We start from the raw sequence: 17,541 nt of genomic DNA, 5'->3' as shown, positions 1-17,541 counted from the left end.
GCCCAAACCTTTGCTTTTATAGGCGTTCACACTTTCTGATGTTCAGTTAACATGTTTGACTTTCGGCTGCTTCCTCACCCTCTCAGGAGGAGGGTGAGGAAGCAGTGCTTAGTTTGGTCACATCACTGTAAACGCCTCCAAGTACTTTAATCAAACCTGTGAAATCAACTGTGTTGCTGCAGCTTTGCTCTCATTGGTCCTCGATTCTCCAAATCTTAAACACCTGAGAAGGAATTTCTCTAAGATTACAGATTACACAGACGTTCATGGCTCGCTGTGCTAAGTGGAGCAAAGTCCTTTGAATAAGACCGTCAGCACTAAGGAGCATCAAGAGCTCCGTCTTTTAGCTCTGCATGCGTCACAGTTCAAAATAACCAGTGTTCCTGTCACACTGGGCCTGTGGTCACCTCACTGTGTGTAACATCCACCAGTGGAGCAGAAGGAGAGTGAATAAAAACATGTGAATGCAGTAAGTCTCCAAAGAACTTCATATTTATTCAGTATAAATTGTGTAAGTGCTCAAACATGGATCCGGTCATACAAACAAACTGCGGTGTGTTAGAGGCGGCACTGACAAATACTGGCTGGCATTAACGACGGTGACTCAGCAGGGTTTGAGGTTTTATGTTGAATGAGACGCTTATTGAAGTGTTACAAAACAAAAGCTGCTGCGAGCGCCGACTCACCGCAGCTGACCTGCCGACGGCGTCCAGGAAGCCTCTGGACTCCGAGTCTTCACGCGAGGCGGCGCCAGGCCGAAGCGCTCACCTGCTCCCTGTCGGACTGCGTCAGCACGGACAGGTGGACTCATTCTATCGTCCTCCTGCAGTCTGACGGCAACACGCCTGCATTTACGATCACACGTCAGACGCAAAGGGCGGCTTTAACGCCGGAGACCAGAGTTTGTTTGTTTGAGTTTTCTGACAAAGTAACAGAAAAACGTTCTGATAGTGTTTGAAAAGTTCAGAGCGACACGTCAAACTGTTACTTTGAGCACTGCGCTGTGCGACAGGTCACGCATAAATTAAGCTGTGCTAATGAAAAGTGTTCATGAGAGGAAGTTCGAAAACTCCGAAAAGCAGAAGGCTGCATCAGAGAGGAACTACTTCACACAAATAAAAAGCTTTTCCTGATTCTACAAAAAGGAGAAAAACGTCTGTAAATGTTACATTATCAGATATGAAAGTCAGGCTCGGTGTCATGGAAACGAAGCGGATCACCGATAAACCTGCTGTGGGAGGTAAACAGGGCCGGCGGGGAGAAGACGGGAGAAGACCGGAGGGGTTTTCTTTCTGCAGAAGCAGAACTGAAGGAATGATGAGAAGCAGCTTCTTACTTCTTCAAGAGCGACAAACTGGAAGACACAAAGAGTCAAACGTTACAAACGCTCCGTGGACAGCATGCCAACATCGTGGTTATTGTGCAGGTGTGCACTCCAAAAACACCTCCGATTGACCTCGTAAAGACCCGTAAATCCAGGCCTGAAGCGCGGCAGACCCCACAACGTGCACGAAACAAAAACAATGTCATGTTTGTGGGTTTTAATCGGACTTTGAGATCCCATCTGTGTAAACTAGGGGCTGGGCACTGGTGCCAGACTCTGTCAGCAGGTTTACATAAAAAGCTCACAATGTTGACCTCACAATTACTCATTAAAACACCACAGGCTGAGACAACAAACACTAAAACTAAATCAAGTACAAAAAAAAGTATATACGTGCGAGTCAGACACTCTTTACTGATGCTGTAAATATTAATGTGCAGTTGTTTATGCAGCTTCCTCATTATTGTAGCAACTCCAGAGTTTAGACTCTTCCAGCATCGACTCCTGTCAGGTCAACATGCGACCGCAGAAAACAGCGCAGACTGCGTCGGGGCTTCGACGCAGGACTACAAGTTAAACTTAAAGGTTTCAAACGTGGCCACACTCAGCTGGCGTCTCTGTGACTGGGTCATGCTTCATCGGACCGTCTGTGTTCAGACGGCACTGAGTAACCGAGAGCTTTGACCTCATTGGTCCAGTGAAAAAGGTGAACTTACTTGAAGTTTTTGCTGTCCTGCAGGTTGAGCACCAGGCTGTCGGCGTTCAGGTACACTTTGTTTTGGGACTGCGCCACCTGCAGGTCAAACACAGAGTGAGCAGAGAGAAAACAGGTGGGAGGCAGCCTGCGGGCCTGACCGAGCACAATGGGAACACTGTCCGAGTCTCAACACTGAGCTGATTCACAGCAGAGCGAGAGCTGCCGAGCACGCTCGCCATCCATGTAGGAGGCGCATGACGCCAGCCGAACGCCCGGGCCCGATGACGTTCCTGCCGCGTGAGAGCGATCACGCCGCCATGGAAAAGGCGCTCAGAGCTGCTGATGAATGAGCGTCATCAGTGATCCTCTGGTGGAGACAAACACTCGCACGGTGTCTCAGTCACTGCTAATTATCACCATCACATTAGCTCTGATAGATTTGGGCAGTCAGTCTGAATGAAGCTGCAAACGCCACAGCGACGGCGAGCGCACCGACACGGAGCAGAGCCAGAGAGATTTCACCCACATCAACTTCTCTTCACCGCAATTTTAAATCCTCCTCGTCACAAAATCTCAAATAATCAGGCCCCATCGTATCTTAATGACCTTGTAGTACCATATCACCCTATTAGAGCACTTCGCTCTCGCTCTGCAGGCCTACTTGTTGTTCCTAGAGTATTTAAAAGTAGAATGGGAGGCAGAGCCTTCAGTTTTCAGGCCCCTCTTCTGTGGAACCAGCTTCCAGTTTGGATTCAGGAGACAGACACTATCTCTACTTTCAAGATTAGGCTTCAAACTTTCCTTTTTGCTAAAGCATATAGTTAGGGCTGGACCAGGTGACCCTGAATCCTCCCTTAGTTATGCTGCTGTGGGTCTGTACACATCACCTGACTCTGCTGCGAGTCTCTTCCTGTTAAAAGGTTCTTCCATCCCACCGTCACCAACTGCTGTTCAGTTTGTTTAGCTTTTCCAAATTGTAAAGCTCCTTAACATTTATACATGTAAGTAAAACTTGCAGATCTTGGTCAAAATGTGTGAAAGTAAAACAGGAAGAAAAAGGTTTCAAGTGGCTGCTGCAGTGTACGGCTCCATTTTTAGCTGCACTGTGAGACAAGCAGCAGCATCTGCTGAGCAGAGAGCTGATGGATGAGGCCGGTGCAGGTGGGACGCTGGGTAGACGTTTGCGGCTGACATCGGAATAAAAACTCAAACATATCTGTGTTTTCATCATCCTCATCAACCTGCTCTCTGCTCTGATTGGCTGCTGAGGTTCACCTGTGTCTGAAGGGGGGCGGAGCGGCTCCATCTCCTCTCTGCTTGCCTTCCACAGTTTCCATGTATGAGTCACAGCTCGCGATGAGGTCTGTTCACGGCTTCCTCCCTCGTCAGGTTCTCAGGATTTTATGTCTCAAACTCTTTGAAACATCTTTGTGCTTTCATTCCTCTGAGCGACCTGTTTAACATGTTTGCTTCATCAACGATTTGACTGTATTTTGTGTGAGTGCATCACTCTGCTTCACGAGGGTTTGTTTTTCCTGCTCGTCACTTTAAGTACCCGACGTTTTCCCCGTGATTTTGATGCAAAGTCAACTTTAAAGCCTCGATGAAGCCACGTTTCTCTTCTGTTGCTGCTCATCATCGTTTCGGCCTCTTCCACCTCATCTGCGTTCTTTTAAAACGTTCAAACATTTAATTTAAATCCAGAATTAATGCTCGACATTTCCTGCTGTGGGCTGATGCGTGAGTGGAGGTCAAAGGTCAGAGCTGAGGACAAAAAGGACAGTTTACAGTCTGAGCCTTTTGTTTCAGTCCTGCTTTCTGTTACATTCCTGCTCTCTTGGCGCCACCTGGTGGTCTGGATCACACATGGCAGCTCAACACTGTCGAACTCAAACCAAACGTCCGGTGATTAATGAATAGAACAAATATCTGTGACTGTTCTCGCCGAGCACGACGAGCTCCACAGCTGACAACCAATGACTGCTGAGCGTTTCAAACTATCGAAGACTGAAAGACGAGCACAAAGTGACCCTGAAAGGACCGAACACACAAAAGATTCACAAAACAAACAACCGAGAAAAAGAAGGGAAACAGGTGTGTTCGGTTTGTGAGAGACACCACCCGTGCATCCACCCTTTAGAGGAGGCCAGCTCTTCCTCTGTGGTGTCCACAGTAGAAGTGACGCTCGAGTGTCACAGGAAATGTCTTGAAACAATCGTTTTAATCATCCTATCAGCGACCCTGCAGTCTCCTAGGAGACACACACAAGGTTTGACTTGACCTTTGACCTTGATGTCAGCTCCACCTTTGGTGTGAATTTCAAAATCCTACGTCACCTCGTGCTCGAGAAACTTATGTTTCCACGCCAACCCACCCGCTCCCACCCCCCAGCGGGTCACAACACCTCCCCTCTTTTACAGCTGATGGTAAATGCACGATGCAGCACAGCAGCATCACTGCGTCAAACATTTCCTCTCGCCTTTCACCTCCGCTCACTTTGTTTATTCTCCACCACGAGGAGTCACAGGAGGGTCCGACTGAGAAACCTGACGAGTTTACATTTAAACCTGTTGGTTTAAAGAGAATCGTGATGTGACGAGTTCATCGGCGGCGCACGACTCTCGGCTCTGCTGAGGTTTCGTTCAACTCACACAAAAAGCATTGGTGCTCCTCTCCCCTGCTTCAGTGTCAGCAGGGTGGAGTCTGGGACGGGGGTTTGTGCTTGTTTGTGCGTTTTTAAAGGGACAGTACGCAGAGGAGAACTGCGACTGTGTTTATTTGTGGGATTCTGTTTCAGGCTTTGAGGGTTAAGACGTGTCAAACAGACGAACATGGTGCGGGTCGTGTTTCCTACCGTCTTGGCGATGTTCTGCGCCGCCCGGATCTTCCTGAGTTTCAGGTAACCTGGATTCTTGGTCACGGCCTCGCCCAGCTGCAGCAGACAGAAACAGGCTGTTAGTGAGCGCTACGCACCTGCAGGAGAGCGAGCGGCGGGCCGAGCGAGCCACTCCCAGCGCTCCAACGACGAGCGGGATCGACGCTGCGGGCGTGTCGCCGCTCGGCTTCGCACGCACGTTGACGTGCAGAGAAAACAATTAGCACATTTTTGGATGAAGTGTTTGTTTGAGGTGTTTCTGGTTCTCACAGGCTGAGGTGAGCGAGCTCACAGAGCAACAAGCGCTGGATTTTACTGAAGCACACTCGCTTTGTTTTTGGATACCAACTCGTAAAAATCCTTGAAAGCGCTGAATGACTGCAGATGTTTAACAAAAACAACAGCTGGAAACAGCTGCTCTCACACTGCCATCCAAACTGCTGCTCAGAGGTCGTCTGAGGCTTTACATGGACTCAGTCTCAGCTTCCTCACGCCTGAGATCTGCAAGTCTAAGATTCCTGGTTTGATCCCAGGAGGAGACGCACCCCACTGGGGCTGTGTCAGGAAGGCAAACTCCGGAGGAGCTGCCCACTGTGGGGACCTGACTGGGATAAGAAGCAGCTGAAAGCACCACCAGCACAAAGATTCACGTCTCTGATCAGAGGCTGAAACGAGGAAACACGAACGTGTGGGTGACGCTGCCGGACCCACAGCCCGGGCTGGAAGAGCCACATTACCTGATGAGCTAATAAGTGTGATGCGTTGTCATAAATGAGGTTACAGTGAGCATGCTCAGTCCCTGATGTGTTTTATGCTGCTTTCAGTGACGTGACAGACGTTACATGTACTGAAGTTTCTCTGTGATAAACCTACAAACGAGTGATTAACGTGAACTTCTGAGCTCAGAGGTGCTGATTGCTGCAGCGCTGCTCTCGTGTCCTGTTAATATTCCTCAGATACCTCTAATCGCCCGCTGATTGGTCAGATCTGTCAGTCTGAGTTACCAGGGAGAAGCTGTAATCTCTGACTTGGGTTTGAGGTTTTGTTGAACCTGCCACAGCCGGAGGCCTCCTCTACGAACACATCACCTGCTGACGTTTAATGAATGAGCTTCTTGAAAAAGCGACTCCTGCAGCTCCTCTCTGCTAGAAACTTGTTTATTTTCATCCGGTAATTATAACGACAGCATTAGGCTCAATAATTTTATCTGAAAGGTTTTTCAGCTCTGAATGTTATAACGAACCAAACGTTTGAGTCTCAGAGTCTCAGACGGCGGTCTGGAGGGGCTGCTGTGGCACACACTGTGACTCTGTAGATTTCATTTGTTTTTTTGATCTAAAAAAGTGATTCATCTTAAAGACATGTCCCTCCAAAGCGGAGCTCACCATCTTGGCGGCCTGAGCTTCTCCTTCGGCCTGGATGATCTTCTGCCTCTGGTCCTGTTTGGCCTTCTCCACATAGAACTGAGCTCGCTGCGCCTCCTGCTGGGCTGAAGAGGAACAAACAACAATCGTTCACCCAGCAGGCCAACGACCTTTTACGTGACTGTTTTTATAAGCTCACCACTCTGGTTTAATCTGGGTAATGTACATATTTAGCTTTAGGTCACAGTGAGTCTCCAATAAACTGAAATCATTTCATTCTCCACACGCTGATGAAAAACCAGCCGTCAGGTGGACGCAGTAATCATCGAGTCCCCGGGGTCAGAAATTCAGCCCGATGTGGCTGCAGGACAAAGACTGAGCAACTCTTCACTCACCGACTTGTTTGGCCTCCACGGCGGCCGTGTACTCGCGGCTGAAGCTGAGCTCGGTGATGGCCACGTCGTCCAGGATGATGTTGAAGTCTTTGGCCCGCTCAAACAGCTCCCTGCGGATCAGCATGGAAACCTGCAGGAGACGGAGTCAGACAGACCTCAGTGTCAGATCACTAACAGTGATCATCAAGAACTCTGAAATATTCAATTTATGTCGAGCTGCAGGGACCAGTCAGGACTTCTGACTGGTCCCCTGCAGGAACACTCCACAGCTGTGGATAGGGTGAGTCGTTCCCACAGTGTTGCTCATGGTCAGTGTCACAGTGTAGCACCAGAGCGTAATGGTGCACAGAGCTTGAACCAGACAGTGAAGCTTTCAGGTTACCAGTGGCACCAGGATCCAAGCCTCCCCTGAGGTCATGACCCCGGCTGAAAGGCCGAGGTCGCAGACACAAACAGCCAAAATAAGCTTCCTCCACAGGGCGTCTGAGCTGAGCTCTCAGACACTCTAAGGAGCTTACACCCAGGGGAGCTCAGAGTGGAGCTGCACCTCCACGAGCTGAGCTGGTTCAGGTATCTGATCGGGGAACAGTCGGGGTGCCTCACCTCGGAGGTCTAAGGACCTCTGGAACAACCACCGCACTGAACTGCAGCCCAGCTTTGGGTTATCAGACGAAGAGGCACAGGCGACCCGCAGAGAAATAATGTGATGTAACAGCTTCCATAATATAATTATTTTGTTTTTTGGACTGAGATCCTCCTCAGGTGCGTCTGTGTGTGACCCCACATCACCACACGTGATTAACCCTTTAAAGCCGGGCAGAGCAGCACGCTCCGTTTTGCGTAACTATTTTTAAATCCCTGTAGAACCGGAACCACTTAAGCTAGCGCAATAATTGTTTTTGCACATGAAACTGGAGGAGTTGTACTTACATCTTACGCCATCAGCTTGTGCTCGGTCACAGTTTCCTTCCACACATAGTTTTGCAAAAACAGCATAAAAAGCACTTGCAGCAACAAAAACAGAATATTCCAGAAACACACTTTGCCGATCAGCTGTTCAAAACACTTCCTACGTTGGAACGATCGCACGTCCGCCATGACCTGCCCGAAACCCGAAGTGACGTCATTTCGCGGAAAATGTAGTTTTTTACCTTCCGGGTCTTCTGAGCCTAAACTGGTGTTTTTAAAACTCGTGTTTGACTTCATGCTTTTCTGTGTCGTTTCTGTGATGCAGAGCTGGAAATAGTTTCTTTTGATGCACGTGCTGGTTTATAATTATAATAATTATTTGTTTTTCCTGCAGTATGTAAAACTTGGTGTATTTCAAAAATAAAACTATGCAGACACTCAAAATAAACTTTCTGTGGTTGGAAACTTTTTTGTATTTACAGTTTTGAGGGATAAGCCTCTTAAATTTCTCTAACTAGAAATATATGTAAAAAGAACAAATGATTTTCAAGTTTTTTGTAGTTTATTGCACTTTTTTGCACTTTTTGTAGTTACTGTGGACTTAATGCAGACATATTATTAAAATTTGGGCTGTAACGGTTGTATTGATGTAAAGCAACTTGAAATGCTCCCACAAATGGCTCCACAGCATGTAAGAATATAAAGATCACTGACTTGGTTCTATGGCAGGTCTTAAAGGGCTAAACAGATTCAAACTAAGCGCGCCGCTCTGGGGGCGTGTTCGTACCTGCGCTCTCTGCGTGATGAGCTGCGATGCGTTGAACTTGGCCACCACGCTCTTCAGCACCTCGTTGACGATGGAGGGCAGCACGCGCTCGTCGTAGTCCTGTCCCAGGTGCTGGTAGAGGACGGGCAGGTTGGACGCCAGCGGCCGGGACAGAACTCGCAGGGAGACGTTGACCATCTGCAGGTCTGAGACAGAACCAGTCAGAAGCTGAACATCTGTGACAGCTGCTGACTAACCAGCCGTATCTCTGCTGAGCTTCACACGACTGCACTTGTTTGAAGCTCATGATTTTGCACAGGCTCCATTCACACCTCGGATTCGTCAGCGAGCTAAACCAGCTTTGTTTTTATGTGAAATAACCCACAGATGGCCCCAGTAACGTACTGGGGCCATCTGTGGGTATGTTCTTATAGTTTATAGGCTTATTCCAAGTCTCCAAACTGTTGACTGAACATATCGATCTACTGTTTCATTGATTATCTGAAACCAACCAGCTGTTATATGAAAACAGTGAAGTGTCTGTAAACACATGAAAACATGAAGCTGCACCTGTGGAGTTTCCAACAATGCTGAGAAGCAGCTTTACTGACACTTAATGATTAAAAGCTTAATCTAAGACTTGGAGGACAACCTGATGTGTCCTCGAGGCTGCAGGACTGAAAACTGGACTCGTTTTCCTCTAAAACCAAACACGTCCACAGACGGTCTTCAGTTATACGACGGAGGCGTCTGACCTTTGCTTCCAGTGAGAGAGGAGATCTTTCTGGGTCTGGCTCTGATGTCATAGATGATGGGATACTGAAACCAGGGCATCCTGAAGACAGACACAGAATCACATCAGTTAGTTTGCTGATCTGTTTTTTCTGCATCCGTAAATCGTTTTTATTAAACTAATGCTGGAATCCTCAGGTGTTGGGGGCTGCACCTTCATGTTCATGTCCATCTACTCTGCAGGACTTCTTTTAGTGCCGTTTCATGGAAAGGAAGAAAGTCGGACGACTGTTTGGCCCTGAAAAGCCTGCTGCCTAACCAACACTGATCCGTTAAACTCCAAAAGGAAAAAACTATTTTCATAAATCAACTCAGAAAAGGTCAAATTTAGAAAATGAGATTAGAGAGCCTGAGATGTATCGAGGAGCCGCTGATAAAGATTTAGAAACAGAGCACACGGAGCAGTGAAACAGAGAATTAAAACACTTTCTGACTGTTTTATATGGAACGCCAGGACTGCCATAATGAATTAATTAAATACACCATTAAATAATTAATTAAATGTGGCAATAATTAATTAAAATTGGAATTAATTAATTAAATAAATAGTTATGACACATGTAATTAATTAATTATTGACACATTTAATTAATTAATTATTGACACATTTAATTAATTATTTAATGATATATTTATTTATTTCATTTTGGCAGTCCTGACGCCTGGCTCTCATCATGAAATAATTTTATCTGTCAGCCTCACCCATCAAACTCAGGGGGCGGGGTTAACGCTGATCGAGTCAAAACCATTGCTTTGGCCTGGTGGCCATTGTTTCTAGCACACAACAACCGGCATGTGGAAGCTAACAGAACTGAGCTTTGAAAAACCCTGTTTGTGTGTTACCAAATACCGTTTTAATATTTTTTTAGCCGAGAATGTAGTGGTTTAATCTTCATGTGTCTGGTCGGTTTGTCAAGATACAGCCTCTTTGCAAAAGTGCTTCGATGATTTCGGAGACGTCTGCCCAGTCTCACGGCAAAGCGTGGGATAGACCCGCTCGCCTCGCAAGCAATCCCACCGACAAAGCGCAGGCCCCGGTACACAGCTGTAGTAACCCCCGCTGACTTCTTTTACTGAGGTTATATTTATCGGTGTTTTATTTCCTGATGTTCTTATGTGTCCTACGTGTTTCAGTCGCCAATTCTGAATTATAACTAACATTAAAAACATGTTTAAGGAGGAGAGAGAGCAAATAAATCTGTTTAACATCTGATCTTTGGGTTTTTGTTCAGTAATCAGCGTGACCTGTGTATAAACACATAAAAGAGATAACGTTGGTGTTTCCGTCATGTAGTAACTGCTGGCTTTAACTGTACAAAGGTTGTTCGACACTATGAAACACATACAGACTTCATGATGTTCGGCTAATATTTTTATTGTGAATATTAATCATGCTGACCTCGCTCTGTACACCACGCAGCGAGGTCAGCATATCCACGATATCCTCAGCTCCATGAGTTAACACAAAGTTTCCCAGCTGACTATCTAACTGCCAACTATTCCAGAGACGTGAAAATATACAGCATAAAGAAAAGTGTAAGAGACTCAGCAGCAGATTAGAATAACAGTTATACATTTAATAAATCACCAAATGAATCCAAGAAACGAGCAAACCTGTTCCGACAATTTGAATTTGTATTCCCTCAGCTGCAGACTCGCTGCTGTTTAAATGTTTGAAAAGGAAGATTAGATATAAAAAACGTCAAACATAGACTCAGTCTGCCTTCACATTTGATATGAGGCCAGCACGTATAGTGGCCTCAGCAGGCTATTACTGAAATACACGTGCTATATCATAAACTATGATATAAACAGGGAGGTCCTATTAACATGTTTAGTTTTAAAGGACACCTTCCTGCCTTTAGTCTCATTCATGAGCAGTATTAGTTTTCTTCTAACATCCAGAAGTCTGCACAATGTGTTTCATAGTTTGTAACAAACCTTTGACAGGTAAACATAACATGACCGAAAAAGCAAAAAAAAAAAAAAAAAAAAAGAGAGAGAGAGAGAGAGGGAGAGAGAGAGAGAGTGTTGACATAAGAAGAGAAAATGCTCTCAATTATGGAGACAGGCAAATGGTTCATTTATGTTTGATGTGTGTTTATTCCTCCCTAAATATCGTCGGTGAAGTTCGCCATGCATGTCAGATTTTCCTGCGCATTTTTATACCTCTGCCAACAGAGAGAGAAAAAAAAAATCACATTCTAACAGACAGCTGGTGCTTAGAATACAGTTAAATAACTATTAAAAAACAGATGATATTTAGATGATAGTTCAGTCTAACACATGTGCCAGTGAACCATTAAACGTCTGTGAAACTATGCAGTTATGAAACGTAACTTTAACCTCAGCCAAACCGATTTGCTCAGTTGTAAATAAAACAGCGAAGTAAACGTGACCCGACAGACAGAACCTGAGTGAATGAAGTCCAGCGTTTAACCACTGAGAGCTAAAACTCAGCTGAGGTTTGAAAGCTGTGTGCCGGTGATTGGACATCAGCCGCTGATAAAGCTGTTCGCCTATAAAGTGCTCTGTAAGGAAACAAGCTCCAGCAGCTCTGCGCTCGGGGAAAACACTATATTTACTTATCTTGTGCAGAAAAATGCGCTGACATTGCTTTATATCGAGCACCGGCTGCCCAGTTAAACTGTGACTATCACCAGGTAACTAGGCGTGTTTCTTGAATTAGCAGCAGGTGTTAAACAGCTGACAGATGAGGAGGAGGATGCATGCAGGTAAACTGAGGGTCTGCTGAGCTGATCGCTGGTTTCGTGAGAAAAATGTCAGCTCGTTCTTTATGTTACAGAAGCACAGAGACACAAGACCAGGCGGAAAGAGACGATCGTTCGGTGAAAATGAGAATCTGCGAATGCAACATGTGGAACACGGAGAGTGGAATATGTAAACAAACCGGTTAACGTAACCCCCTCGGTGCACTCTGCATGCTAACTGTTAGCAGAGCTAGTGAAATCTCTGAAAACATCTGAGCACTTTTGCAAACATGTTCTATGTTGACAACCTGACCAGACATGTGAAGATTACGGCGCGACATTCGCGGCTAAAACACTGTTAAAAGTGTAGCTGGTGACAGAAAAACGGGGTATTTTAAAACTACACCACCACCATTGCTGCTTGTGATTTGATCTGCATTCTGGGATAACTGGCTGCCCCAAGTCTACACAAGCAATCGATTTTCTAGGATCGACCTGTTTTGACTTACTTTGCACGGCAACCAATCAAATGTTAGAGAAGCTGCATGGGCAGCGTTAACCCCGCCCCCTGAGTTTGATGGGTGAGGCTGACAGATAAAATTATTTCATGACGAGAGCCAGGCGCCAGGACTGCCAAAATGAAATAAATAAATATATCATTAAATAATTAATTAAATGTGTCAATAATTAATTAAATGTGTCAATAATTAATTAAAATGTGAAATACATAAATAATTAATTAAATGTGTCAATAATTAATTAATTACATGTGTCAATAATTAATTAAAATGTGAAATACATAAATAATTAATTAAATGTGTCAATAATTAATTAAATGTGTCAATAATTAATTAAAATGTGAAATACATAAATAATTAATTACATGTGTCATAACTATTTATTTAATTAATTAATTCCAATTTTAATTAATTATTGCCACATTTAATTAATTATTTAATGGTGTATTTAATTAATTCATTATGGCAGTCCTGGCGTTCCATAGTTTTACAGTCCCGCCCACACCTCCAAACAGCCACGCCCATTAATATGAGCCAACACGCAGCATCAGTCACCTGTCAGTCAGTACGAGCTGGTTGCTATGGTAACAGTGTGGGTGTGGACTCGTACCTGAAGTGGAGTCCCTCGGCGAGCACCGTGTCCATCTGCATCCCTCCGATCCGGTTGAAGACGATGGCCCTCTGACCTCCTTCCACTGCACACAGGAGACCAACCTCAGACTGAACCCTGAGCTCTGTTCTTCAGTTTCTGCTAAACTGACGGAGCCGTTTCCACCGGCCTGAAGCTCCCACTCAGGAACATGAACCACAAACAGATCTGTCAGCACAGACCTCTCTGCTGTGTGAACGTCACAGCAACGATGCGAATGACATCGCTGCTGACACTTCAGCCTGTTACACAGAGATTAAAACAAACTTCTGATACCTTCACCTGGTCCAGAGGTGGACGTTCACGTTAACGTGACCAAAGTTTAACATGTGGTCAGTAACACCTGAGAGTAGGGCTGTTGGATATAACCATATATATCAGATGACGATATAAAAACGTCGTTTCTTATCACGCTCTTTTGTTTCGTGGTGTCGTAAAATAAACTACGTCACTGCAGTGGCTACATTCATTTCTTAAAGTTCTCTCTTTCTCTTATATTTAATATAACCACACTACAGACGGACAAGCGCCTGTTTTTATGCGTTGTCGTTAGCAACGACGACGGTAACACCATCAAGTGGCTCCGCTGTCCGCTTGTTTGTTTTCCACGTAAACCTTTCACAATAAAGCTCAAGATCCTGTTGAGACTTTTCAGAATAAACTGAATCACGTGAAAGATGCAGAGTGTTTACGGAGGAGAAGCAACAAAGAGCCGCCAGGTGCTAAAGAATAAACCTTAGACTCAAACTTTGAAAGAAAACGGCGGCCGTTACGACTTATGTCTAAAAATGTTTCATGCACCGGTTAAAACACTCGACTCCAGCTACACGACGCCCAGCTGGAAACACTTCACACAAGTCGAGCTGCCCGAGATTCACAGAATTGACAGAAAATGTTACATTTTTGTGATTTATATCGTTGTCAGGACGATAAATGTCTTTTATCGGGATATGAGACTTTGGTCATATCGCACAGCCCTACCTGAGTCTAAAGCTCAGACTGCTCTAAATACTCAGTTTCACGCAGTTTTTTCCTGCTCTTGGACCTTGATGATGTCATAGAGAGACCTTACTGTAAACGTGGTCAGCTCACGCACAGAAGTTGGCTTTAAGTGAAGGTAAAACAGCTTCTTACAGACAGCTGAGGAGCACCGAGGCCTGCGAACTGGGACTCCAGCTAAGCTGCTCTAATAAAAATATAAAACATGGATCTGAACATGAAAGACTTTAATTAAACAGTGAAGATGTTTTAGATTGTAGTTCGTGAAACAAGATGAAAACTAATACAAGCACAAAGCTGTGGATTTTCTCTTTTACCACCATCAGCCTGAAGGTTCCACAGATACAGGAAAGGCCCATTTCCATCCTGCTGAGCTTTAAACATTAAAAGTTTTTCATATAATAAAAAACAGGCTGTTAGCACCAGTGCTTGCAGGTGGAGCAGACTGTGTGGCTGCCTGCTAAAAACCATTTAGTGAGTAAATACTTTGTACGTATTTAATCACTTCTTGTTTCACAAGCCTGAGCCGACCACCTTTAGACGCAGAATTTACATCATCCTCCGTCTGTGTCTGGCTGGGTAACAACTGCAGCCCAACTCCACTTTTCCTTAATCAAAGCTGGAAACTTGCAGAGCAGCTGCAGGCAATCCCGTGTTTTGTATCAATGAAGGACAGAATCGAGCTTCGAGCCTGTACCACAGACACGCTTTGATAAAAGGTCTCTAAAGAACTGTCACACTAAATATGACAGATTACTCCAGGAGAGTGAGAGTGTCAGGGATCAGAGCCCCAGCTGTGCTGAATATTCATGCTTTCACAGTGACTGGGGGTTACCTGTGTATGTGGCTTCCTTCACTGTGTAAGCCAGAGCTCCAGCACCAATCAGCAGCTTCAAGCCGAGTCCTGCGCCCCGAGGTCCTGAAGACATCCTGCCTGCGATCTGCCGCAGCTGCTGCAGAAAACCCTGAAACACAAGGATTTCAGTAAATCTCCCCGTGCTCGCTCACGCAGGACACTCATGGTTAAAACTCAGTGACCTTGACTCCGAGTGGACAACCCCCCTCCCTGTATATCTACAAGGCCTGCATGTACCCGCCACAGAAACCTCGTTAGAGGACGCTCAGATTCTCTCTAAAAATAAACTGTTTTAAAAAAGCAACAAGGATGCTAATAACACAAGGCTGGACACGTCTGATCACCTGTCTGAACTTTAAGGACTAAGTTTAAACTCGGCTCATGCAAAAAGCACAAAACATAACTCGACTTAAAGAGAAGCAGCGTCTTTGGTTTGATGCGCTAGCTGCGGGTTAATTAGCCTGTGTAACATCAGGGACTGCAGACTCACCTGCCTGCACGCCTGATGCACCTGAGTGTGTTACGCATGCGCAGAATTAAGTAACTGCTTCTAGAAACTTGCAATATTTTCAGTGAATTTACTTCTAATGCGTATACATGTGTTAAGTCAATTATTTCATAATTGAGAGAGTTTTAAAGGGACCCCGGCGTCATGTTCGACTCCCACTCTCTACCTGAGTGTAAAGCTAGCTAACCGGCATCGAGTGGCTCTCACGGCCTCACCTGTGCCTCATTAGTGCCGTCAGGCTGGATGGAACCTGGCTGACATGGTTTCGAGTGTAAACCTGCTTACATCAGACTCACGTGTCAGACCTAAAAGCTTTTAAAATGTCACCCAGGTGCGTGCAAAGCGCGGGAAACCCGGAGCGGTTGAACCTGAGCTGAAGGCAGAAAACTTCCCTTTAAAGCCGAGTTTAAACGGGAGACTCACAAACACTCACCCCGGGATCTTTATTCGCCATGCTCGTCCTCTCCGCCTGTTAGAAAACCAAGTGAAGAAGACAAGGTCGCAAGTGATGACGCGTTTCCGGGATTGGGGGTAACTTGGGAAATGTAGTTTTTAAGAGTATTGGGGCATAGTCTCTATGTATATATATTTAAAGATAATAAAATGTTTTAAACCCACCCAAAGTTCTGAGGATGGAAATTAAGGATTCGCTTTTCATTTTTGCCATAATCTACAAAATAAAAGCAAGAAGGATTGTGAGCTATAAAGTACAAAGTTATAAGAGGTAAAGACAGACTACAGCGTCTGATCTCACGGATGCAGTGATGCCGGTCCTGAGCAGCAGGGGGCAACAGAGGGCAGCAGAGCTCCGGGGTGTCGGCGGCTCCTCAAACCGCAGGAGCACCTGCTGCACATAAAACGGTTATTTTCACACTGAAGTTCACTCAAGTCTTTGTTTCCGTGGTTTGAACACAGTGAAGTCAGCCACTGAAATGTTTCCGTTGTGCTTTCAAGAAGAAATTTTGCGACAGAGTTCAAGGAATTAACATCAAAATCCTGCTGCTGTGCACACAAACTGGACATGTTCACTCACCTTCCTCTAAAGGATGAGAAAAAGTTAGTTCCACATTTTAAACCAATACTAGTCAGAATAATGACTAATAACAATCATATAAAAGTATTTAAAAAGCAATCAGAAAATAAAGGCTGACACTCAAATAAAAATGTGACCTTCACTAATATATTACACTGTCATGTTTAAGCTTTATTCTATTACACTGTTATCACTACGGGTCAACACACATCAATAAAAATAGCACTGCTGACTTTTCTTATCTCTGCCCTGCATCTGTATTTTTTACTTCCTTCCAAAAATGAAACTTAAAGGCACAATTATGAGCTGAGGTAAAACTATGACTTCGCAAATCAAGCTAATGAAGCGACGTATATAGGATAAATAAACTGGACATATTTAGAAAAATCATTAAACAATTAAAATTGGGAGTTAATAAAAGAAGAATCTGAAACTCTTACATCTTTAGAAACAGAAAAACGTAGCTTTTTATTTGAAAAGTGAGGAGGAAGCTCACACCTGCTCTCTTCAGACTTTGAAACAAGCTCAAATCTCAAACAACTAAAATCAAGCAAAGAATTCAGATCATAAAAAGGAAACAGACACACCCCTAAAAGCACAAACTTTAAGCCTTAATGCAATTTAAACAGTTGTGTTATAAAAATTATGACACTTGTGTAGATGTTATGAAGGAGAAAATGATCTATAAAGACAAAGAAAAGTATCAGGCTGTGAACACGCTTATTTCTGCTGTAAAATTTGAACATGGAAGTCCCTGCTGGAGCCGCTGGTGTTGGTGTTTTATTTTTCAGCCTCTGAGGGTCACTGCTGAGAAGACTCACTCAGCAGAGAACAGACTGAGAGCATGCTGTAGGTATTACAGGTACTGCACTGCAGTGGTTTGTATCATATCTATCTAATAGACTCCAGTTTGTGCATGTAAATGGAGAGTCCTCTTCACACACTGAGGTTAATTATGGAGTTCCACAGGGTTCAGTGCTAGGACCAATTCTGTTTACATTATACATGCTTCCCTTAGGCAGCATCATTAGAAGACATAGCATACATTTACACTGCTATGCAGATGACACCCAGCTCTATCTGTCCATGAAGCCAGATAACACACACCAATGAGTTAAACTGCAGGAATGTCTTAAAGACATAAA

At 44.8% G+C, this 17,541-nt stretch overlaps 1 protein-coding gene across 1 annotated transcript; it reads right to left on the bottom strand.

Moving 5' to 3' along the window:
- Nucleotides 1–474: 474 nt before the first annotated feature.
- LOC308412639 (prohibitin-2-like) lies at nt 475–15,915 on the bottom strand. Its single transcript, XM_080907156.1, has 10 exons — nt 15,797–15,915; nt 14,835–14,964; nt 12,962–13,046; nt 9,086–9,165; nt 8,352–8,536; nt 6,656–6,785; nt 6,282–6,385; nt 4,876–4,953; nt 2,041–2,117; nt 475–1,354 (listed from the first exon to the last, which is right to left on the bottom strand). Exons 1-10 carry the CDS (start codon nt 15,815–15,817, stop codon nt 1,333–1,335), a joined length of 912 nt encoding a protein of 303 aa, XP_080763282.1. The 5' UTR covers nt 15,818–15,915; the 3' UTR covers nt 475–1,332.
- Nucleotides 15,916–17,541: the final 1,626 nt, after the last annotated feature.

This window comes from Rhamphochromis sp. 'chilingali', assembly GCF_963969265.1.
Source record: "Rhamphochromis sp. 'chilingali' genome assembly, chromosome: 16".
NCBI classification, from domain to species: domain Eukaryota; kingdom Metazoa; phylum Chordata; class Actinopteri; order Cichliformes; family Cichlidae; genus Rhamphochromis; species Rhamphochromis sp. 'chilingali'.
This window is presented reverse-complemented; position numbering and strand designations above follow the sequence as displayed.